The sequence below is a fragment of the Stenella coeruleoalba genome (assembly GCF_951394435.1).
Source record: "Stenella coeruleoalba genome assembly, chromosome: 14".
In the NCBI taxonomy this organism is placed as follows: domain Eukaryota; kingdom Metazoa; phylum Chordata; class Mammalia; order Artiodactyla; family Delphinidae; genus Stenella; species Stenella coeruleoalba.
In genome coordinates this window covers 26,744,278-26,765,660 of record NC_137160.1, presented here as the reverse complement: position 1 = coordinate 26,765,660, position 21,383 = coordinate 26,744,278, and the positions used below count along the sequence as shown (strand labels likewise).

The window sequence follows — 21,383 nt, the reverse complement described above, 5'->3', positions numbered from 1 at the left end:
TATCAATTCTATATATTATTCAGCCTATCATCAGAGATATTAAAAACAGAAATTTAAAACTGAAGTTGTTTAGACTACATGATCTTCTAAAAGACCATAAAATGGGAACAACGGCCCCAGGTTTAAGGCTGCCAGTCAGTGGAAGGGCAACAACTAAACTTCAGGGTGCCTTTTAAAAAAGTTAACTTAATGTTTAGGATGGACAATTGTCTTGGTTCATCAACAAAACGAATGCCAGGCACAAAGACATTCAAGGGGAGTTCTTAAAGAGCTTCTAAGAACCTCTAAAGAGAGTTGCATTGTCAGGTATTAAACTTCTTTAAAATCAATTTCTAATTTTCCACTAAAATTGAGCCAAGAATCTGGAAAAAGCCCAGAAAGTTAACATTTTATTTCTACTACCTCTGAGGGAGTTTTTGACCACCTAGGAGTAAAATGGTACCCTTCTTCATTTGTATAATGAATGCTAGATACTACAGTCCTGCTATCAATAGCCTCTACATCTTGAAATCTTACAATACTCAGGTTGCAGCCAATCTAACTCTGTAGCCTTTATGTGTAATTTGAACACATCTGCATAAGGATAACAGGGATTAAGGGGGCAATGTGGAGGTAAAGTAGAACAAATCTAAGGATTCAAGGAAAACTGAAAGCACAACCTTACCCTTCATTTGGCTTAGCAACAAGTTAGCCTGACACCAAGCATGCTAAATAGCCCTATAAAATCAAAATCCTCTAGGTTAAAAGATCATTTTTTTAAAAAAGGATGATTCACATTAAAAACAGTAATACTTTAAGCCTGAAGAATCTATTTCCTTAAAAAACAGATAGATATTTTGCTATAGAATCTACTGCTGTAACAAAGTCAACTCAGGGTGAGAAGAAGAAACTCCTCATTCTGTGCCTGTTACCTTGGGCCCAAATTTCCAGTGCTGTTTATGTGATCAAATACAGAGTACTGAACCAGGAAGCTGATACAAGACCTGGGGTTAGCTGATTCTGAGCAGCCTACAAAGCAGTGGTGCATGGCTCGTCCTCTATCCCTCCCTACTCTCAACACTTCTCTCAAAGTCTCTTTCTCTGTTTTGCTCTTCCCTTCAGCTTTTCCCATGCCTTTTCCTCCTCTGCTCTGCCTCTGCTATAAGCCTTATCAGTGGAGTCCACACTCATTGCAAGGTCTTCATGTTGGGACGCTGGGATACTAGAGTTTCTTATCTCTGACAAAGAAAACAGGAATGACTGGTTTATAGCAATTTTAGATTAGGGCATCTCCAAAGTCTGAATCTGATTGCCTTTAAAAACAAGGAAGAATCAAGCTAATGATTCAGTCTGTTTAATCAGCATCAGCTATTTTCTATGTATAGAGCAAGTGTTTTACAACTTGTCTCTATAAGGTTTTAACTTCCAGTCATTGAGCACTGCTTCCCCTCATTTTAATCACTCAAATGCTCATAAGAAATGCCAACTGATTATATTAAACTAAATAAAATATAATTTAAACTTCCAGTATTAAAGGCCAAAATATAATAAACTGAGAACTAGCAACTTCATCCCTCCAAGTAAAATTGTGAAATATTTATATAGTATTTCCTTTCCATCAATTTAAGTAACTGAGAGTTGACTGTCCTGATTTTATGCAACTGGTCATTTTTAGTTAGTATGACACAACCAACAATCAAATACAAATTAGTTGCTTAAATTCAGGATACATACCTGGGGATCAACTGGAATAAGGGAAAGAAAATCCAAACCTAAAACAAAAATGTTCTGTTAATAGTTGTCTCATATGTTGGAGACAAGAATTATTTCCCTAAATCATTTTTTATTTATCTTAAGTCATAAAACATTTGGGTTAAGGTCTTACCATTCTGCCATAGGGAAGGTCTATACCACAATCAGGATATTTATGTGGATAAAACCCAAAAATGAACATATTTCCTAACAAAACAACTAGAAAAACCGCCTCCCAGAGACTTAAAGGGGGCAGTCCAAAATTTTTCAGATAAATAGGACTAGTCAAAGCAAACTCTCCCCCTTTATCACTTAGCAGAATGAGAAGCAATAAAATGAAAAGATGACGATCTGGATTCGGACCATTAACAAAACATACTTAAGACTCTTAAGGTACTTCACATTTATTTTTTAGAAATACACCACACTGAGCTTCATCTAAAATATCACTTCTTAGGCAGATAAATGTCTATTTCATGGACAGCTCTGTTCCCCGGTTCCCACAACAAGAGTAGCAGTACACAGTTCAACGTGCTGCACAAAGCAAGCACCTGCTAACTGCTGCTCACTAACAAGCTAAATCTTACCAAGGTTTGCTGGGTTATAAGCTAATGCAGTTTTCTAAACCAAAGCTTTGGGATTCTCCAGTTATGCTTTTGAAATAGAACTGTGGTAAAACGTTGCCCAGTAATACCATTTTGAAATATTAAAGTTATAACAATAAATAATAAAATATTTCAGGTCTGAAAAATCTAGCAATAAACTTCAAGGTCAGTCCCCATAGACCTCTGTTTGACTAAATTTCAAAACATTAAAAAAAAATAAAAAATCACATATTAGGTGTACGTTACTAAGACGGGCCAATTTCTATCCATTCTGTGAATTTTTATATGCTGGTATTCAATGTCACCTCAAGTATAATAATCATACAGAGTGTACTCTAATACTAGACTGTTACTCTAAAGAGAGAATATTAGTGGGAAATATTTAAAATACTTAATAACCAGTATGAAAAATTTATAAATCAAAATGTTAAAGTATATTTATTCCCTGATAATCTCTAAATAAGGAAGGGTATGATAAAAATACTTATCAAGTAATACAAGCTGTAGCACCAATCATTTGAAAGAAGTCATTTAATTTCTAAAGCATTTTTGAAAACTGCTGGTATTTTTCATTTCATATGCCTATCACTAGCTATATGATACAGCAAGGTTTGAGCCAACACTGGAATCACAACAAACTTTTCCAAGGAGCGCCCCATTAAATTGATACTAAGTAGGTAACATATCTCAATAAGCAAAGAGTTTCTCTTCACACTAATGATACTGTCCAGTAAATCCTCTCTCTGCTTCAGCTGAACAGTAATTCACAATTTGTCTAGCCCTTATAACACCTTCTGAGAGTTTTATACATTCAACATTTCTATTATGGACTACGTCACAAAAAGAGTTTATTTGCATATCATTTTATTGGTTTAATTGTATTAATTTTCTTTTGCTTCAAATGGTATATAACATTATTTATATAATAACTTCTGCTTTTAAAAGCTTATTTAATTTCAAATATTCAATCACTTTTAATGTTTGTTGAATAACTCAGTCCATTTGAATAACAAAATTTCTTTATAAAGCTACAGAAAGTATTGCTATTTCTGTTGGCATATTGTGTATTGAAGCCAAATCACTCAAAATGCTCATTTTCTAAAGTTTATTCCCATTTTGTAACTTCAGTTTAAATAAATACACAGGCTTGATATAATTTTCAAGCTGCTTTTGTAGTTCTAGCACTGGAGACTGCCCATCGAGGAGGTGCCAAGTGTCTCCACATTTTCATTATTTCAATTCCCATCTCTTCAGATGTACTGCAATTCTCTTTGATGATTATTTCATGTGTGCTAGTAGATATACAGTCTACTGATAAAACATTTTAAGAGATTTGTTTGATCTATATCTTTTGACACCTCATCCAGGGATAACTGAATATGGTAACTTATACAATGCCATAATAAAATGTCTAGAAACTTTTCTGAAATTTTGGTTGAAACCCATTGTCTCCCTAGCATTACACAGATGCTGTATACACAAAATTCAATAATGTTTTTAATGTAAATATTTCTCACTGAAACCATTTTTCTCAAACAGTAACAATGAAGTTCGATATAGTATTTCAGATGTTATTCCTATTAAAAAAAGATTACAAACAATGTCTTGCAATTCTACTTTGTAAGTACAGACTATTAAAACCCTTACATGAAATAGATGACGTTTCATGAACAGTGATCAAATGTTATTGCCTTATTTTCTAAGTTTAGTAAAATGCTGTTTTCTTATTTCACCGTAAGTTTGAACTGCAATGATATGTTGTACTGACGTATTTTTAGGCCCTCCTAAGTATTCCACAGTTGAAAATGCTCATCTTTAACTAAAAAGCAGGCAGTGCTAAAAATTCTGATGGTATATTCTAAATGCTTTTGTCAATACTGATAAAATTGTCGTTTTAGATTTTAAATGCTTCTTCATGTGAAACTGACTCTGTATATCTTATTAATAACAACACATTCTCCTTACTTGAGCCATGAACTTTAACAAAACATAACTCCTACATGATTAAATATGTAAATGTTTAGCACTTTCAAATTTTAATGATACAACTTTTGAGCACTATTCCCACCTGACAAATATGGCACTAGCAATAATAAGGCAGTCATATTTTTTCATGAAATAATCAAGCTGTTTTCCATTCCATAAATACAAATTATGTTTTATTTTGCATTCACTGTTGCACAGTATCAGAAGATGTTCCAAGCTGCAGTTCATTATTAATATCATTTCTTCTTTGTTCTCCTGCAGATTCAGAAGATTCATGTTTATGATGTTTAAAAGGAATGTTAAGAAATGTATTAAAAGTCTGTCATCTCTCCATTCTTGGTGTTCTATTTAATATTTTATTATAAATTATTAAACTTATAAATATCAAAACTCTGTACAGTATGACTAATTACATAAAAATTATGCACAAAAAATCCCCAAAGTAATTACTAATTACAAAAGAGCATATTAACAGTAAAACCAAAGTAAAAACTAAACTACTTAGATGTAGTAACTGCTACATAATTCATAGATGACGGTAAACTGGTAACTCTTCTAAAGTATAACAGTTCCTATTCTATTCTGTTTATCAACTGATAAGAAAGCCTTTCAACATTTTAATAATTAGTATCACTATATTGGCTTATATTGGCTAAATATCAGCCCTGGATATTAGTCTTAGTTCCTTAATGTCAGCTTCAAATGCATTTTATGAAATACACAGTTAACATATTTTACTGTTTTTCTCAAATCTGTACATTTTATAAAGTAAATAGGCTGACTTTATGCCCAAATTTTGAAATAATATAAATTCCCTGAAATTAAAAATTCATCCAAACTCACATAACTCAAAAACTAACAGGGCAAGTGATTTGTACATTGTACCTATTCTATTGCTAAATGGCCAGAGTCACTTAGTAAAAACAGAGAACGTTCATTATCTTTTTTCAGGATTTTTAATTCAAGATCTTTAGGAAACAAATCCTTCTGGAATGCTTGTTTGTAAGATGACATGTGGACACTCTTCAACTTCATTTGAAACTAGCCACAGTTAAAGCAAAACATGGCAGTAAGGAATTAAGACTCTCTGACTTTCCATCTTTCTTAGGACCATGAAACCTCACCTGTAACTCAGCATCAAGCTTTGTATCAACAAATACTCTATAATTGGTGCTAGCTGGGTTTACAAACAATTTTTTTAAATACCAATTCCCAAAGTACATGTGGAGTAAACACATTTAAGAAGCAAAAGGTACCTAACATTTTTTTTGATGGATACTATTTTTAGTCTACTCTTTTCCATTAAAGTTTATTCAAACTGAATAAATGCTGAACAAATTTCAAGTGACAAAATTACACTGGGGCAGAGTACACAACTATCAACTTTTTCAACAACACAAACTCTGCCCAACAGAATATACACTGTGCTTAAAAATAAAGACCTTACTAAGAGGGGTAAGAAGAATAAATCATAGGTCAAAATTAATTTCCTAAATCCAGAAAATTAACAGGAGGAGGTGACTGTATTCCACTAAAAGGGCCCTTCAAAGAGAAGGGAAGTCATGAATTTAAGAGTCACTGGTACTAACTTGCTCAAATTTGATCGACCAAAAAATGTCTGCAAAAACAATGGCTATGTAGGGAGAGAAAAAGAGGGAGGGAGGAAAAAGCTTTAATTTTATAGTAGGGCCTTGGCTGCATACGTCTTGGTACTAAGGTTATTCAAGCAGCCTTGAAGCTTTTAACTGTTGAGTTAACATACATATAAAAGATATCCCTCAATATTAGGCAGAGCTCTAGGGAAACAGCAGGTAGGTCCTATTTTTACAGGGTAAAGCTGGTAGGCAACACTGACCTCACAGTACACCAGTATATTCTGAAGTTGTGATGGGATACCAAGAAGTGATGGGCTACTAAAAAAAGTATGAGAAAACAGTCTCCCTAACCTGTGAAGCTTCCATGATAAACGAAGAAAGAGTCTCCCAGTATAAATTCTCTATGAGGAAGAATAAATTCTGTAAAATTTTCCTACTGTATGTCCTCTCATCAAAATCTACAGATTGCTCTATAGTTTAAATGATAGGAACTGAATGTGATATATTTAAAACAGATACTACCTTTACAGGAAGCCTTTCCTTAGCAATTTCCTTAGCATTTCTATTTAAGATATTTAAATTATATTTGCTCCACAGATTAAGATAAAAAGAAATGGTAAAACTTGATAAAAAAACAAAACACCTCTTCACATACCTGGCAAATCTGATGACATGCTTGATATTGGCGTGTGGTGGAATGGTACTGAGTAGTCTGTTAATGAAGGCGGAATAGCAGCAGGATCAACCGAAGTCACACTGGGCACCCTTACAGAAGATGGCTGATACATGAGAACCCTGTTTTAAATAGCACGGGAAATTACAAACAATCTGGCTGTTAGTTCACAGGAGAGAAGGGCTGTACCACTGGGCATTGTCAGTCGTTAAGTTCACTAAGTTTCCAAACAACTATACGGCAGCTACTCACTACACAGTACTCCACTCACTCTCCTCTTTCATAACAGTCTTCACTTTAACATGAACACATGTTGGCTCTCAACAGCAGCTGTGACATAAGAGCACAGGTGGGGCTTCCCTGGTAGCGCAGTGGTTGAGAGTCCGCCTGCCGATGCGGGGGACACGGGTTCGTGCCCCGGTCCGGGAAGATCCCACATGCCGCGAAGCGGCTGGGCCCGTGAGCCATGGTCGCTGAGCCTGCGCGTCCGGAGCCTGTGCTCCGCAACGGGAGAGGCCACAGCAGTGAGAGGCATACCGCAAAAAAAAAAAAAAAAAAAAAAGAGCAAGGTGGCGTTAAAACATAATGGACAGTGCTGGAGCAATACATAAAACTTTGATCCACAAACAGGAATATACTCTACATAATGATTTTATTAATGTATATGTAACATGTATGTGAATATTAGTAATTTTATATATAAAGAAATTTAGAAATAAAATAGAAGACTTCTAAGATTCGATTAAAATCAGAGTACCTTTATGAGTGAAGCTACTTACTATAGCTTAAGCATGATTTCTTCCATTCTAATGTGAACTGTATTAATTATTAGCGATCTTATCTGGGAATCACCCAAGCAAAGATAGCCAGTCCTAAAGCCAGCCAGCCTGATAACAACAGGCAGCAATCAGAAATTAGAATAAGACAACTACTCAGGATTTCAGACATAATATCCAGAAATAAAAACACTGGCTACCATGATACCATCTACTCTTCTAAGAGGGCTTACGACTTTGAAATTCGCTGTTCATGCTATGAAAAACACAAATTAAATACACTTAAGATATACTTTATTACTGGTATTTATACATGTACGTATACACACTATATATATAATAATAATAACTTTATAATTTTAAGAAGCAGTATAGTTAAACATATTTTTGAAAAAGTTCAGGAAAAAAGAGAGATGATTTTGCATTCTTCCTACTTAACCTTCATTTTATCTTAGTCCAGGGTAAACAATTAGAAGTTCTCAAGAAAACATCTTGAACATATACAAGAAACTAAGCCATGTTACCGACCCTCTGGCTGATGGTGGCCACCTTTTTGTCCAGCATCTTAGTGAGGCTGCAGTGGTAGCACCTGCTCTCCGAGCTCTGCAATGCCACACAAGGATGACAAGAAAAAGATAGATGCTGGAAAGTCAGCCAAGAAAGACAAAGACCAAAGGCAAAAAATGTGGGACAAGCTCAATAACCTAGTCTTGTTTGACAAAGCCACATAAGACAAACTCTGTAAGAAAGTTCCTGACTATAAGCTTAAAACCCCAGCTGTTGTCTCTGAGAGACTGAAGATTCACAGTTCCCTGGCCAGGGCAGCCCTTCAGGAGCTGCTTAGTAAAGGACCCATTAAACCAGTTTCAAAGCACAGAGTTCAAATAATTTATACCAGAAACACCAAAGGTGGAGATGCCCCAGCTGCCAGTAAAGATGCATAAACAGGTCCCACCACTGTACATTTTGAAAAGTAAAACTTTACTAAACTGAAAAAAAAAAAAAAAAAAAAAAGGAGGGTGGGGGACGGGGACACAGGGACATTAGGTCATTAGGACATTACGGTCAGCATTCCAAAGCGCTGCCAGTAAACTACCGTGAGCTTATTAAGAGAGGCACAGAGCTCTGTAGCTGGAAGGGACCACTACAAAGATGAAGCACAACTGACAGAAACAGTACAACCATCAAAGTTAGACTGAGATGACAAGTAGGACCTCTAGGTGTCCTTTCCCTTGGTTGAAACTTCCTGTTATTGCTCAGATTATTAAATACTAGTAATAAGAAATGATGACATATTTGGATGACATTCTTCATACTCTAAACAACTGACAAAACTATTTCATAACCTCAATTAAAAATCTCAAACCACTTAAATAATCACCACCTATTTAAACACTGGAGTCCCTCTAAAACCAGTTTCCATTATAACATGAGGCTCTTGTCTAGCTGTTATTCTGTACTATTTGTCAAAAATACAGATGTTGTTGGAAAGGAGGAAAATGAAGTCATCTTGAGAGGACACACATGGCTGTGCTGGCAACTGCTAGTCTCAGAAAAGCAAATAAATAACATAGGTCAGAGTTCAGGAATCTTAAACTGATCCATTTGGGAGGCAAAGGAAATATAACATGCTTGAGACGGTAACATAAGCCTCATATTTCAAAACACATTTTCCAGATGTAGATGAAGATGGACAAAAAGAGCAACCTGCCTCGGTTAGAATCAGAAGGTTTCTTGGCCTCCAGTGTTACCTGTCAACCTAAAACCACAAAGGTAGACTCCAGAGGGGGAAAGAGAAAACCTGAGATGAGCTCAAGTACGTATGTTATATTAAAGCACATCTTTTTCTGGAGGTTTGAAGACATTGGTCCTCTACAAGGATGAAAGTAGACCAAAAAATCACCAAAAGTGTTTTCAAATTACAAATGATCCTACCTCCCACACAGGAATGTGTATCAGAAATTGGGGGGGGGGGGGCTTCCCTGGTGGCGCAGTGGTTGAGAGTCCGCCTGCCGATGCAGGGGACACGGGTTCGTGCCCCGGTCTGGGAAGATCCCACATGCCACGGAGCTGCTAGGCCCGTGAGCCATAGCCACTGAGCCTGCGTGTCTGGAGCCTGTGCTCAGAAACGGGAGAGACCATAACAGTGAGAGGCCCGCATACCGCAAAAAAAAAAAAAAAAAAAAAAAAAAAAGAAATTGGGGGATGGGAGATGGGGATAAGAAGGAAAATGACAGGGACTTCCCTGGTGGCACAGTGGTTAAGAATCCGCCTGCCAATGCAGAGGACACGGGTTCGAGCCCTGGTCCGGGAAGATCCCACATGCCGCGGAGCAACTAAGCTAATGCACCACAACTACTGAGCCTGCGCTCTAGAGCCCGTGAGCCACAACTACCGAAGCCCGCGTGCCTAGAGCCCATGCTCCGCAACAAAAGAAGCCATCACAAGGAGAAGCCCTCGCACCACAACAAAGAATAGCCCCCGCTCACCGCAACTAGAGAAAGCCTGCGTGCAGCAATCAACACCCAACACAGCCATAAATGAATGAATGAATGAATGAATGAATGAATGAAGACACTGGTATATGTTAGTACTAAGGAGGGGGTTTAAAAAGTGGCTCTGATTATTATGGTTGTTTCACAGTATTAATATCTTAATCATATATATATTTTTTAAGATGCAAGCTTTTGAAGAAGACCTATATGTGTGTGTGTGTGTATACATATATATGTATGTGTGTGCATATATATACACACATACAATATACACACATACATACGATTTCATTTATTTTAAAAAGTTCCTACTTAAAGGTACATTTAATCTATCACTTTTTCTCTGACATTGAAAGAAATGAAAAGAAAAATTTCAAGTTTACAAGAAAAAGACAATGACTGCCTTCCTCTTGCTCCCTCTTCTCGTCCTTTGATGTCTCACACTGGAGATTGTCTTTTGTCTTCATCCTGAACTGACCTTTCAACCTGGATCAGATTTATAGAAAACAACAATAAAACTCATTTTCCTACCCTGGCCCCTTTATTTCCATCTGTAGAGGAGTAAGGTCAATGTCCCAATGGACATGTCACCACAGTAACTCTTTTTTTTTTTAGTTCTTTTTTTAACCACAGTAACTCTTAACCACTGCATATCTTCTGTTCTCATAACATGAAACTTTGAGTGATTAAACAACTATTCCTTGTTTCTCCAACACAAAATGCTGTCACAACACATGAAAATGTCACAATCCACTGACAGTACAAATTATTAAATCAGTATCTAAAATCTCAGCAAACATCACACTATTTAGTGTAGGTTAATTCCTATTACCTGAACCTTGTAACCATTAATACAAATTCAACTTTATATAGAATGGGTGAAATTCGTCATTTGTTAGGATTATCAAATTACCTACTGGTAGAAAGATTTTTGTTGTAATCAGAATCTTCACAAAGACCACATTCAGAAAGGTAAATGATTCTGATGCCTATGCAAAAAAAGATGTATTTATAGATACGGAATAACAGGAACCATGGAGAAATGTAAATGGCTATGTCTGGTGGAATTGTGGGCATGTGATGTTATAAAATAATAAAAACATTTTTTAAAACTTTTAATATTTGTTACTCCCTCCTCACAGGATTGGCAAATACACACACAGGCTTTATGTGTACAATAAGTATGTGTACATATATAAATTTTTATAGCTGTATCCATAGTATCACAGCACAAAGGTAAACTGCTGGCATGCTGCTAGACAGCAAACATTAGTATTCCAGACTGTGTACTAGATCACTGAATTCATCATACTTGGCCCCAACTTACATGTCTGAAAATTCAGTAACTTGAATTTTTATCCATAAACCTGAAATTCACTGGGTGCTCCCCCTTTATGATCATAAAAATATTTTAAAAGATTCAATTTTGCTAATGATTCTTAATCTATTTCTAATCTTTGTTTCCTGTCTTTAGAATACCTCCTCATTAATGACAAAGCAGTCATTCAATTTCCCAGGCATGGGGTAGGGACATAATATTTAAAATTATCTTTTAATTTAGAAAAATAGCAGAGGTTTCCTAAAAGTCTTAGATTAAGGTGCCAATTTCTTCTGACAGGCTATGCAGGGAAAGAGGCTAGAAGAATTACCATCAAAGTGTTAACAGAATGCTTTTTATTTCTTGATGCTTTGAAAAATTGTTTATAAGAATAATTTTTTTCAAAAACAATACCTCTTAAAAAATAACTGCTCACCTGAATTTTAGACTGTAACTTAAAGTAAGTTTTCCTGTTTTTCCTCTATTTCCCATTTGCTTACTATCATTGACCAAGAAGTCCTATGATAAACTTACACCTCAGATGCTGAGGTGTAAGTTTCTAGATGCTGACACAAAAGAGAGGATACGAACAGAATGACCAGGAACAAAAACCAGGAGATAAAAATGTAAGAGTTGGAAGGGATTACAGAAATGATATAACCATAGCCTGAGTCTCCACTGTGACACCTGGACAGGTGGCATCCACTCTTTCTTAACACAGAAAATGTGATTTTAGCACAAAACATCAACTTTCTTAGTGTTCAGAAAACTCCAACGGAAAGTTTTTCCATGTATCTTTCATCCATTGGACTTAGATCTGCCAAATGTTATAACAAAGAATAAACTTAACCCAGTTCATCAATGACTCCCGTTCAAGAACTACAAGATAACTATAACATATTCTTTTCTCCTGGCTTAACAGCTTCAATCCTTAGACTCATTCATCCGTCAGGCTATGTTTCCACTATTCACCATCCTGTTTCCCTCCTCTGGCTGCTCTCATTAATACCCTTCTTGATGACAGCCCTGACTAAAATCGTCTAAGTGAAAGTTTTCTAGCCTAAAATGGAACAAAACTGGCATGCGCATGTATCCTGGATACTGCTTCGTTTATTAATGCAGTCTAAGAACAAATCAGCTCAAGTGGTGAACCCTTCAAACCATTAAGTGAATTCTGACACTTCAAAGAGTTTCTATCAGGAATGGCCATTAATTTATGGAATGTCACCATCTATTAAAATGACTATATACAGTCATCCCTTGGTATCTACAGGGGATTGGTTCCAAGGACTCTCCCACCCCCCACAGATACCAAAACTCATGGATGCTCAAATCCCTTATATAAAATGGTGTAGTACTTGCATATCCCCCATATACTTTAAATCATCTCTAGATTACCTTATAGTACTTAAAACAATGTAAGTGCTATGTAAATAGTTGCTGGCAGCAAAGAGCAAATTTTGCTTTTTGGAACTTAAAAAAAAATTTTCCCCAAGTATTTATGATGATCCATGGTTACCTGAATCCATGGATATAGAGGGCTGACTTCTTGTCCTATGACAAGATCCATTTTATCAATGTATTTCCTAACAATAAAGCATTCTTAGATAAACCCTACTTGGTGGTAATGAATGTCATTTTAATGTATTATTAAATAATTTACTAAGACTGAATTCAGAATTTTCACTGAACTTCCTAACTTCCTGTTTCATAATGGTTCTTCTCTTTTGGCTGTTAATGCGTAAGTCTAGTTTGGGTATTAAGAGTTATGTCAACTTTGTGGAATGAGCTGGGAAGCTGCAATTTACAGACATTTTAAACCAAAATTTTCATGTGTTGCTGGTTTAGTCAAAAGTTTCTACCTTATACTCACAATGTTAGTTTTTATTTTCTTTTTAACCTCGATGAGGAGACTTACATCTATCTCTACGGTAGCTGACCGCAGGTGTGAACTGTCCTGATTCCTCTGCATGTTGAAGTCATTTCAAGATTGTCACCCAATGTACGTGCCACTCCTCCAGTTCTAAGTCCTCATCAAGTATTGGTAAAAATGTGTGAAAGGAACATAGAGGGTAGACCCTTATGGCGAGCCACCAGAGACACCCTCTATGATTACAGTAACTCATGAGTCCATATCACTACGCACAACCCTTCAACCTGGCAGGAAACCATCTAACTATAATACTGTGCAACCTATGTTTTTCCAGCATATTCTAAAGAGTTTCATTAGAGAGTAAAATCTGGAAATACCACATCTAAGTATTCATTCCCATGATTCTCCACTTTAGTAAACATTTCAAAATTACATTTTCATTTTTTATTATTTAAATGCTAGAAGTGCCAAACAAATTGTCTGAAAGGAACAATAAATGATGAGCATACCCCCCAAAAATCCCACTTGAAATACTTATTCCATTTTCTGTTCCACTAAAAAAACAAACAAACAAACAAAAAATACCCTTACTGTGATACGTAAATCACATCTGGAAATATAAGCATTTTAACAGTGAAGAAGGCAGCACAAAATGTTTAATTCTCCTGGTTTCAAAAGTAACTATAAAAAAAGAATGTTTCAAAAGTGCACCGAGAATGTAACTCCACTTGTATAAAATGTCTAGAAAAGGCAAATTTATAGAGATAAAAAGAAGATCAATGGTTGCCTAGATTTGGGGTGTGCATCAGGATTAAGTGCAAATGAACATGAGAGATGTTTACTGGCTGTTCAGAATATTCTACAACTGAATTGTGATGATGACTATACAACCCTATGAATTTACTAAAATCACTGAACTGTGCAATTGAATACTTAAGATGGGAGAATTTTATGGTATATAAATTATACCCCAATAAAGCCATTAGAGAAAAGAAGTGCTATGAGAAGCCAAAAGGTAAGGCTGGCATACTCAAGTTTGAAACAATATGTTCATGGATGTCAAGAGAACCTGCTGCTACTTTCCTGCAGGTTCCAAAATCTCTAAGAAGCACCTATTGCTAAATACTCAAACCTGTCACTCACTATATGTCAGCAACAGCTTCTGCCAGATGACTCATAAATAAACGCTAGACTGCATTTACTAGCCCATATTTTGCCCTGGAGAGGGTGAGAAGGGAAGGCAATCAATTTTTTACAGAGACAATGACCATCTGGTTGACACTGAGGCTGAGCTCTTTCATTATCTTATTGAAACCTGAATTTAATCTTATGAGGTAGGCATTATTTAACCCCATTGTACAGAACAGGAAAAGGAGGCTCAAACAAGTTAAATATTTCAACCAAGATCACAGAATGAGTAAGCAATGGTGTCAAAATTGGAATCTACACTTGTCAGATTCCCAATTCCACACACTCGGCTTCCTCATGTTGGTCTGTGATGCCAAATTTACTCCTTCCAAATAGATTCAAGAAAATAACAAAAAGTATCAAATTTGAAATAAATATTTAGACATGAGAAGATTTCAACTCTCGCTTCCCAAAGATGGGAATATATTCTTCATCAAAATTTGCTTTCCTATAAACAACATGCTCACTTGAAAATATTTCAACTGAACAAAAGGCAAATTAAAATAGCCCTATATGGTTATGCAACTCTCAAAGAGACATTTACAAACTTATCCCAAGAACAGTTAGTTCCAAGTGTAATAAACAATAGTGAACTATAAATTAACAAACCCTTTGGTTGGGCTGCTTTGTGTTTCTGACATAAAGATGCATTTCCTTTTGGCAGGAGGATCTTCCTCTTCATCAGAAGAGCTTTCTATTGTTAGGTCAATGACATCCACTTTCTTCTTGCTTGCCTCATTGGCTACAGTCACTGAACAAGGCTTACTGAGGACACCTGCAGCTGCAAGTAGGGAACAGAGGGGCAAAAAAGTCAAAGGTGTAACACGAGCTCTAACCATAAGAGTTTTAACTGTGTAGCACATCCTGGAGAATACACAGCCAATAAAGCCCATACTCTGTCCCACGGACAGAGACCAACTCTCTAACTCCAGTCATCTGTCTATAAAATGACTGCTTACCTAGAGAGACAGGGTGAGCACTATGCCTTGTGAGAAGCAAAAGCCTCTTTCAGATGGCACACTCCGCGTTATCTCCCCAGTACTGCGACAGATTTGCACAGATCCTGCACCTCACGCTGTCTCCCTAGGTGAGGACTCATGTTATACACAGACATCCGGAGTTAAGGGGCTGGTCTCTGGCCATGGACAAGAGTATGTAGCTTTACTGGCTGTGTATTCTCACAGACATGCGGTAGGGTTAAGTCAGAATCATACTTCCTATCTAGCAAAGCAGTGGTGCTCACATCAAAGAATATATAAGCTCTGCACCATAAGCAAGAACTTGGTAAAATTTTCACCTTGATAAGTGGAAAAAACCCCAAACATCTCACTTAAGTTACTCAGACATTTAAAGTTTTTCTTACCAGCTATCTACTTAGGTTCTCCTTTCTGCCCACTACAATAGTCTCACATGATATGTTAACTCACCATTTCAAAGAGTGGTGAGTTGACTCACCATTCTACTACAATCTATTTAGTAGAAAATGCATGCTACTTGATAATGGAAAAGCAGCAGCAACTAATTAACTAAATCACTACTTTTCTCAAGGATGAGGAAAACCCTGATCATTCCACCCATAGGTTCAGTAACAATCACAGGAGAATGATTAATATTGACATAAATCCTTTACTTTTTCCTCTCTTCTTACTCTGAATGCCTATTATTCATTACATTATTAGAATGTTAAATATAGTCAGCACAAAACTCAAATGCAGTGACTGGACTATGCCAGATAAAAAGAAACTAAGTTCACCTATCAGTTTCAATTTCTCAAACAGCCTTTATTTTCCCCACTCAGGGTAGACAGCACAGGGAGTTGAAGGTTGAATATAATTCCTAGGTAACCAAGGCAAGAGTCAAATTTCTTCCCACAAGGCAATGGAAACAATTAGTTCACTTCTTTACCAACTAACCTATGACCATCTTCCCCCACCCTCCATTAATGGATGATACAGCCTCTCTAACCACACCTCCACCTGGGGTTCCTCCAACAGGTGCTCTAAAAATAATTCTGAGGGACCTCCTTGGCAGTCCAGTGGTTAAGACTCCGTGCTCCCAATGTAGGGGACATGGGTTCGATCCCTGGTCAGGGAACTAAGATCCCGCATGCTGCACAGTGTGCAAAATAAATAAATAATTTTTTATAATTTTTAAAATGAAAAGTTCCAAATAAGTGTCCATAGAAATGTCATTTATAATTTTTCATGTTGTAACAAGCACCATATATTAAAATGATTTTAAAGAACACAAGTAACAAATGTTGGAGAGGATGTGGAAAAAAGGGAACTCTTGTGCACTGTTGGTAGGAATGTAAACTGGTGCAGCCACAGTGGAAAACAATATGGCAGTTTCTTAAAACATTAAAAATATAACTACCATATATGATCCAGCAATTCCACTCCTGGGTATATATCCAAAGAAAACCAAAAACACTAATTCGAAAAGATACATGCACCCCCAATGTTCATAGCAGCATTATTTACAAATGCCAAGATATGGAAGCAACCTAAGTGTCAACAGATGAATGGATAAAGACAGTGTGGTATATATATGTATTAATATATACAATGGAATATTACTCAGCCATAAAAAAGAACAAAATTTTGCCAGTTGCAGGAACATGAATGGACTTGGAGAGCATTATGCTAAGTGAAATAAGTCAGACAGAGAAAGACAAATACTATATGATATGACTTATATGTGGAATCTTAAAAATATAACAAACTAATGAATATAACAAAAAAGAAGCAGACTCACAGAGACAGAAAACAAACTAGTGGTGACAAGTGGGGAGAGTGAAGAGGGGAGGGGCATTATTACAGGGGTGGCGAAGCAGGAGATACAAACTATTAGCTATAGGATAAGCTACAGGATGTGTTGTATGACACAGGAAATATAGCCAATATCTTACAATAACTATAAATGGCGTATAATCTTTAAAAATTGTGAGTCACTACACTGTACACCTATAACTTCCATAATATTGTAGAGCAACTATACTTCAATAAAAAATAATAAAATGATTTAGGTGATTGTTTTATTTACTTTATATATGAAAAATATACTATGAAAAAACTGATTATAATGTGGTATAAACTTTAGCACACTTAAGAATAAAAATCATTTGGGAGAAATTACATATGTAATAGATGATCAAAAGATAAAGTGAGCAAACTGAGCTCCAAATGGTAGCTCTAATGGCCAAAGTTAACGCTAACGATAACATCACACAAGTCTCATCGTTTTGCTCTCTGCTGCCATTCTGCACATACTTTCTATTTTTGTACATGGTTGGCTGGATACTTTCATAGCTTCTTTCTTCGGTCTCATTGGGCACCAAGAACCATCTTCTTGGAATTTGATCTCATCCACATCAGAACAGTCATTGAGAATTTCCATAAAAAGCCTATAAACCAAGTAAGAAGTACAGAAATGGAATCAAATGGCTCTGTTCAAAGGTGAAATAAAGTAATACATTTTACCTTGGAGACAAAAGTAATGCTTTTTGTTTGTTTTGGCCCTAGGCTTTAGCTGTTTAACGGGCAACAGAAGAGTTAAGTGACTTACTGAATATCATCTTAAAAATCAGTGATTAAACAGAAATAGACACCTGGAACCTTCTTGCAGGGATTGGCAGTAAAGAAACCACCCTCAGGGACTTCCCTGGTGGTCCAGTGCTGGTAAGTCCGCCTTCCGATACAGGGGACACAGGTTCCATCCCTGGTTGGGGAGCTAAGAGCCACATGCTGCGGGCAACTAGGCCTGTGCACCACAACTACTGAGATTGCACACCTCAACAAGAGAGCCCACGTGCCACCAACTACAGAGTCCATGTACCCTGGAGCCCACACACCACAACTAGAGACAGAAAACGTGCACTCCACAACTAGAGAGAAGCCCATGCACCGCAAAAAAAAAAAAAAAAAAAAAAAAAAGATCCCACATGCCACAACAAAGACCCAATGCAGCCAAAAAAAAAAAAAAAAACACAACCCTCAACATAACACATAAACTAAACATAAAAATTATTGGGTTCACGGCTTCTGGGAAGATAGAGGAAGAGTAAGACGCAGAGATCACCTTCCTCCCCGCAGATACACCAGAAATACATCTACACGTGGAGCAACTCCTACAGAACACCTACTGAACACTGGCAGAAGACCTCAGACCTCCCAAAAGGCAAGAAACCCCACCACCACCACCACGTACCTGGGTAGGGAAAAAGAAAAAAGAATAAACAGAGACAAAAGGATAGGGACGGGACCTGCACCAGTGGGAGGGAGCTGTGAAGGAGGAAAGGTTTCCACACACTAGGAAGCCCCTTTGCGGGCGGAGACTGCAGGTGGCAGAGGAGGAAAGCTTCGGAGCCGTGGAGGAGAGCGCAGCCACAGGGGTGCGGAGGGCAAAGCAGAGAGATTCCTGCACAGATGATCGGTGCCGACGGGCACTCACCAGCCCAACCGGCACTCACCAGCCCAAGAGGCTTGTCTGCTCACCTGCCGGGGCAGGCGGGGCTGGGGGCTGAGGCTCCGGCTTCGGTCTGAGCTCTGGGAGAGGACTGGGGTTGGCGGCGTGAACACAGCCTGAAGGGGTTAGTGCACCATGGCTAGCCGGGAGGGAGTCCGGGAAAAGTCTGGAGCTGCCAAAGAGGCAAGAGACTTTTTCTTCCCTCTTTGTTTCCTGGTGCTCCAGATGAGGGGATTAAGAGCGCTGCTTAAAGGAGCTCCAGAGACGGGCGCGAGCCGCGGCTATCAGCGCGGACCCCAGAAACGGGCATGAGACACTAAGGCTGCTACTGCTGCCACCAAGAAGCCTGTGTGCGAGCACAGGTCACTATCCACGCCCCCCTTCCGGGGAGCCTGTGCAGCCCGCCACTGCCAGGGTCCCGTGATCTAGGGACAAATCCCCCGGGAGGACGCATAGTGCGCCACAGGCTGATGCAACGTCACGCCGGCCTCTGCCGCCACAGGCTCGCCACACACTCCGTGCCCCTCCCTCCCCCCGGCCTGAGTGAGCCAGAGCCCCTGAATCGGCTCCTTTAACCGAGTCCTGTCTGAGCGAAGAAAAGACGCCTCCAGCGACCTACATGCAGAGGCGGGGCCAAATCCAAAGCTGAACCCTGGGAGCTGTGAGAACAAAGAGAAAGGGAAATCTCTCCCAGCAGCCTCAGAAGGGCGTATTAAAGCTCCACAATCAACTAGATGTACCCTGCATCTGTGGAATACATGAATAGACAACAAATCATCCCAAATTGAGGAGGTGGACTTTGAGAGCAAGATTTATGATTTTTTCCCCTTTTCCTCTTTTTGTGAGTGTGTATGTGTATGCTTCTGTGTGATATTTTGTCTGTAAAGCTTTGCTTCCACCATTTGTCCAAGGGTTCTATCCATCCGTTTGTTTTTAATTTTTTTCTTAATAATTACTTTTTATTTTAATAACTTTATTTTATTTTACTTTATCTTCGTTCTTTCTTTCCTTCCTTCCCTCCTTTAGACAACGAATCATCCCAAATTGAGGTGGACTTTGAGAGCAAGATTTATGATTTTTTCCGCTTTTCCTATTTTTGTGAGTATGTATGTGTATGCTTCTGTATGAGATTTTGTCTGTATACTTTTGCTTCCACCATTTGTCCTAGGGTTCTATCCGTCCCTTTTTTTTCCTCTTAATAATTATTTTTTTATTTTAATAACTTTATTATATTTTATCTTATTTTATTTTACTTTATCTTCTTTCTTTTTTTCCTTCCTTCCTTCCCTCCCTCCTTTCTTTCTCTCTCTCTCTCTCTCTTTCTCTTCCTTTCTTTCTTTCTACTTTTTCTCCCTTTTATTCTGAGCCATGTGGATGAAAGGCTCTTGGTGCTGCAGCCAGGAGTCAGTGCTGTGCCTCTGAGGTGGGAGAGCCAACTTCAGGACACTGGTCCACAAGAGACCTCCCAGCTCCACATAGTATCAAACAGCGAAAACCTCCCAGAGATATCCATCTCAACACCAGCACCCAGCTTCACTCAACGACCAGCAAGCTACAGTGCTGGTCATCCTATGCCAAACAACTAGCAAGACAGGAACACAACCCCATCCATTAGCAGAGGGGCTGCCTAAAATCATAATAAGTCCACAGACACCCCAAAACACACCACCAGACGTGGACCTGCCCACCAGAAAGACAAGATCCAGCCTCATCCACCAGAACACAGGCACTAGTCCCCTCCACCAGGAAGCCTACACAACCCACTGAACCAACCTTAGCCACTGGGGACAGACACCAAAAACAACAGGAACTACGAACCTGCAGCCTGCAAAAAGGAGACCCCAAATACAGTAAGATAAGCAAAATGAGAAGACAGAAAAACACACAGCAGATGAAGGAGCAAGAAAAAACCCCACCAGACCTAACAAATGAAGAGGAAATAGGCAGTCTACCTGAAAAAGAATTCAGAATAATGATAGTAAAGATGATCCAAAATCGTGGAAATAGAATAGACAAAATGCAAGAAACATTTAACAAGGACCTAGAAGAACTAAAGGTGAAACAAACAACAGTGACCAACACAATAAATGAAATGAAAAATACTCTAGATGGGATCAATAGCAGAATAACTGAGGCAGAAGAACGGATAAGTGACCTGGAAGATAAAATAGTGGAAATAACTACTGCAGAGCAGAATAAAGAAAAAAGAATCAAAGGAACTGAGGACAGTCTCAGAGACCTCTGGGACATTAAACGCACCAACATTCGAATTATAGGGGTTCCAGAGGAAGAGAAAAAGAAAGGGGCTGAGAAAATATTTGAAGAGATTATAGTTGAAAACTTCCCTTATATGGGAAAGAAAAGAGTTAATCAAGTCCAGGAAGCACAGAGAGTCCCATACAGGATAAATCCAAGGAGAAATACGCCAAGACACATATTAATCAAACTGTCAAAAATTAAATACAAAGAAAACATATTAAAAGCAGCAAGGGAAAAATAACACACAAGGGAATCCCCATAAGGTTAACAGCTGATCTGTAGCAGAAACTCTGCAAGCCAGAAGGGACTGGCAGGACATATTTAAAGTGATGAAGGAGAAAAACCTACAACCAAGATTACTCTACCCAGCAAGGATCTCATTCAGATTTGATGGAGAAATTAAAACCTTTACAGACA

At 37.9% G+C, this 21,383-nt stretch overlaps 1 protein-coding gene and 1 pseudogene across 18 annotated transcripts in view; one reads left to right on the top strand and one right to left on the bottom strand.

The window, feature by feature from the left end:
* PIAS2 (protein inhibitor of activated STAT 2) overlaps nt 1-21,383 on the bottom strand; it is a 98,471-nt gene that overhangs the window by 9,941 nt on the left and 67,147 nt on the right. For 10 of the 17 annotated variants that reach the window (XM_079942518.1, XM_079942530.1, XM_079942528.1 and 7 more), the window contains exons 10-13: nt 17,513-17,646; nt 14,850-15,021; nt 6,573-6,712; nt 1,714-1,751 (exon numbers count right to left, since the gene is read on the bottom strand). In XM_079942518.1, the coding sequence (XP_079798644.1) occupies nt 1,714-1,751; nt 6,573-6,712; nt 14,850-15,021; nt 17,513-17,646 (484 nt within the window). Of the gene's footprint in view, nt 1-1,713; nt 1,752-4,404; nt 4,578-6,268; nt 6,319-6,572; nt 6,713-10,271; nt 11,716-11,752; nt 15,022-17,512; nt 17,647-21,383 lie in introns of those variants that run through there. The other 7 variants (XM_079942527.1, XM_079942519.1, XM_079942520.1 and 4 more) reach the window with 3 other exon arrangements.
* On the top strand, nt 6,707-9,492 carry LOC307197017 (small ribosomal subunit protein eS25-like; annotated as a pseudogene). The gene has a single exon. The product of its transcript is annotated as a small ribosomal subunit protein eS25-like (transcript).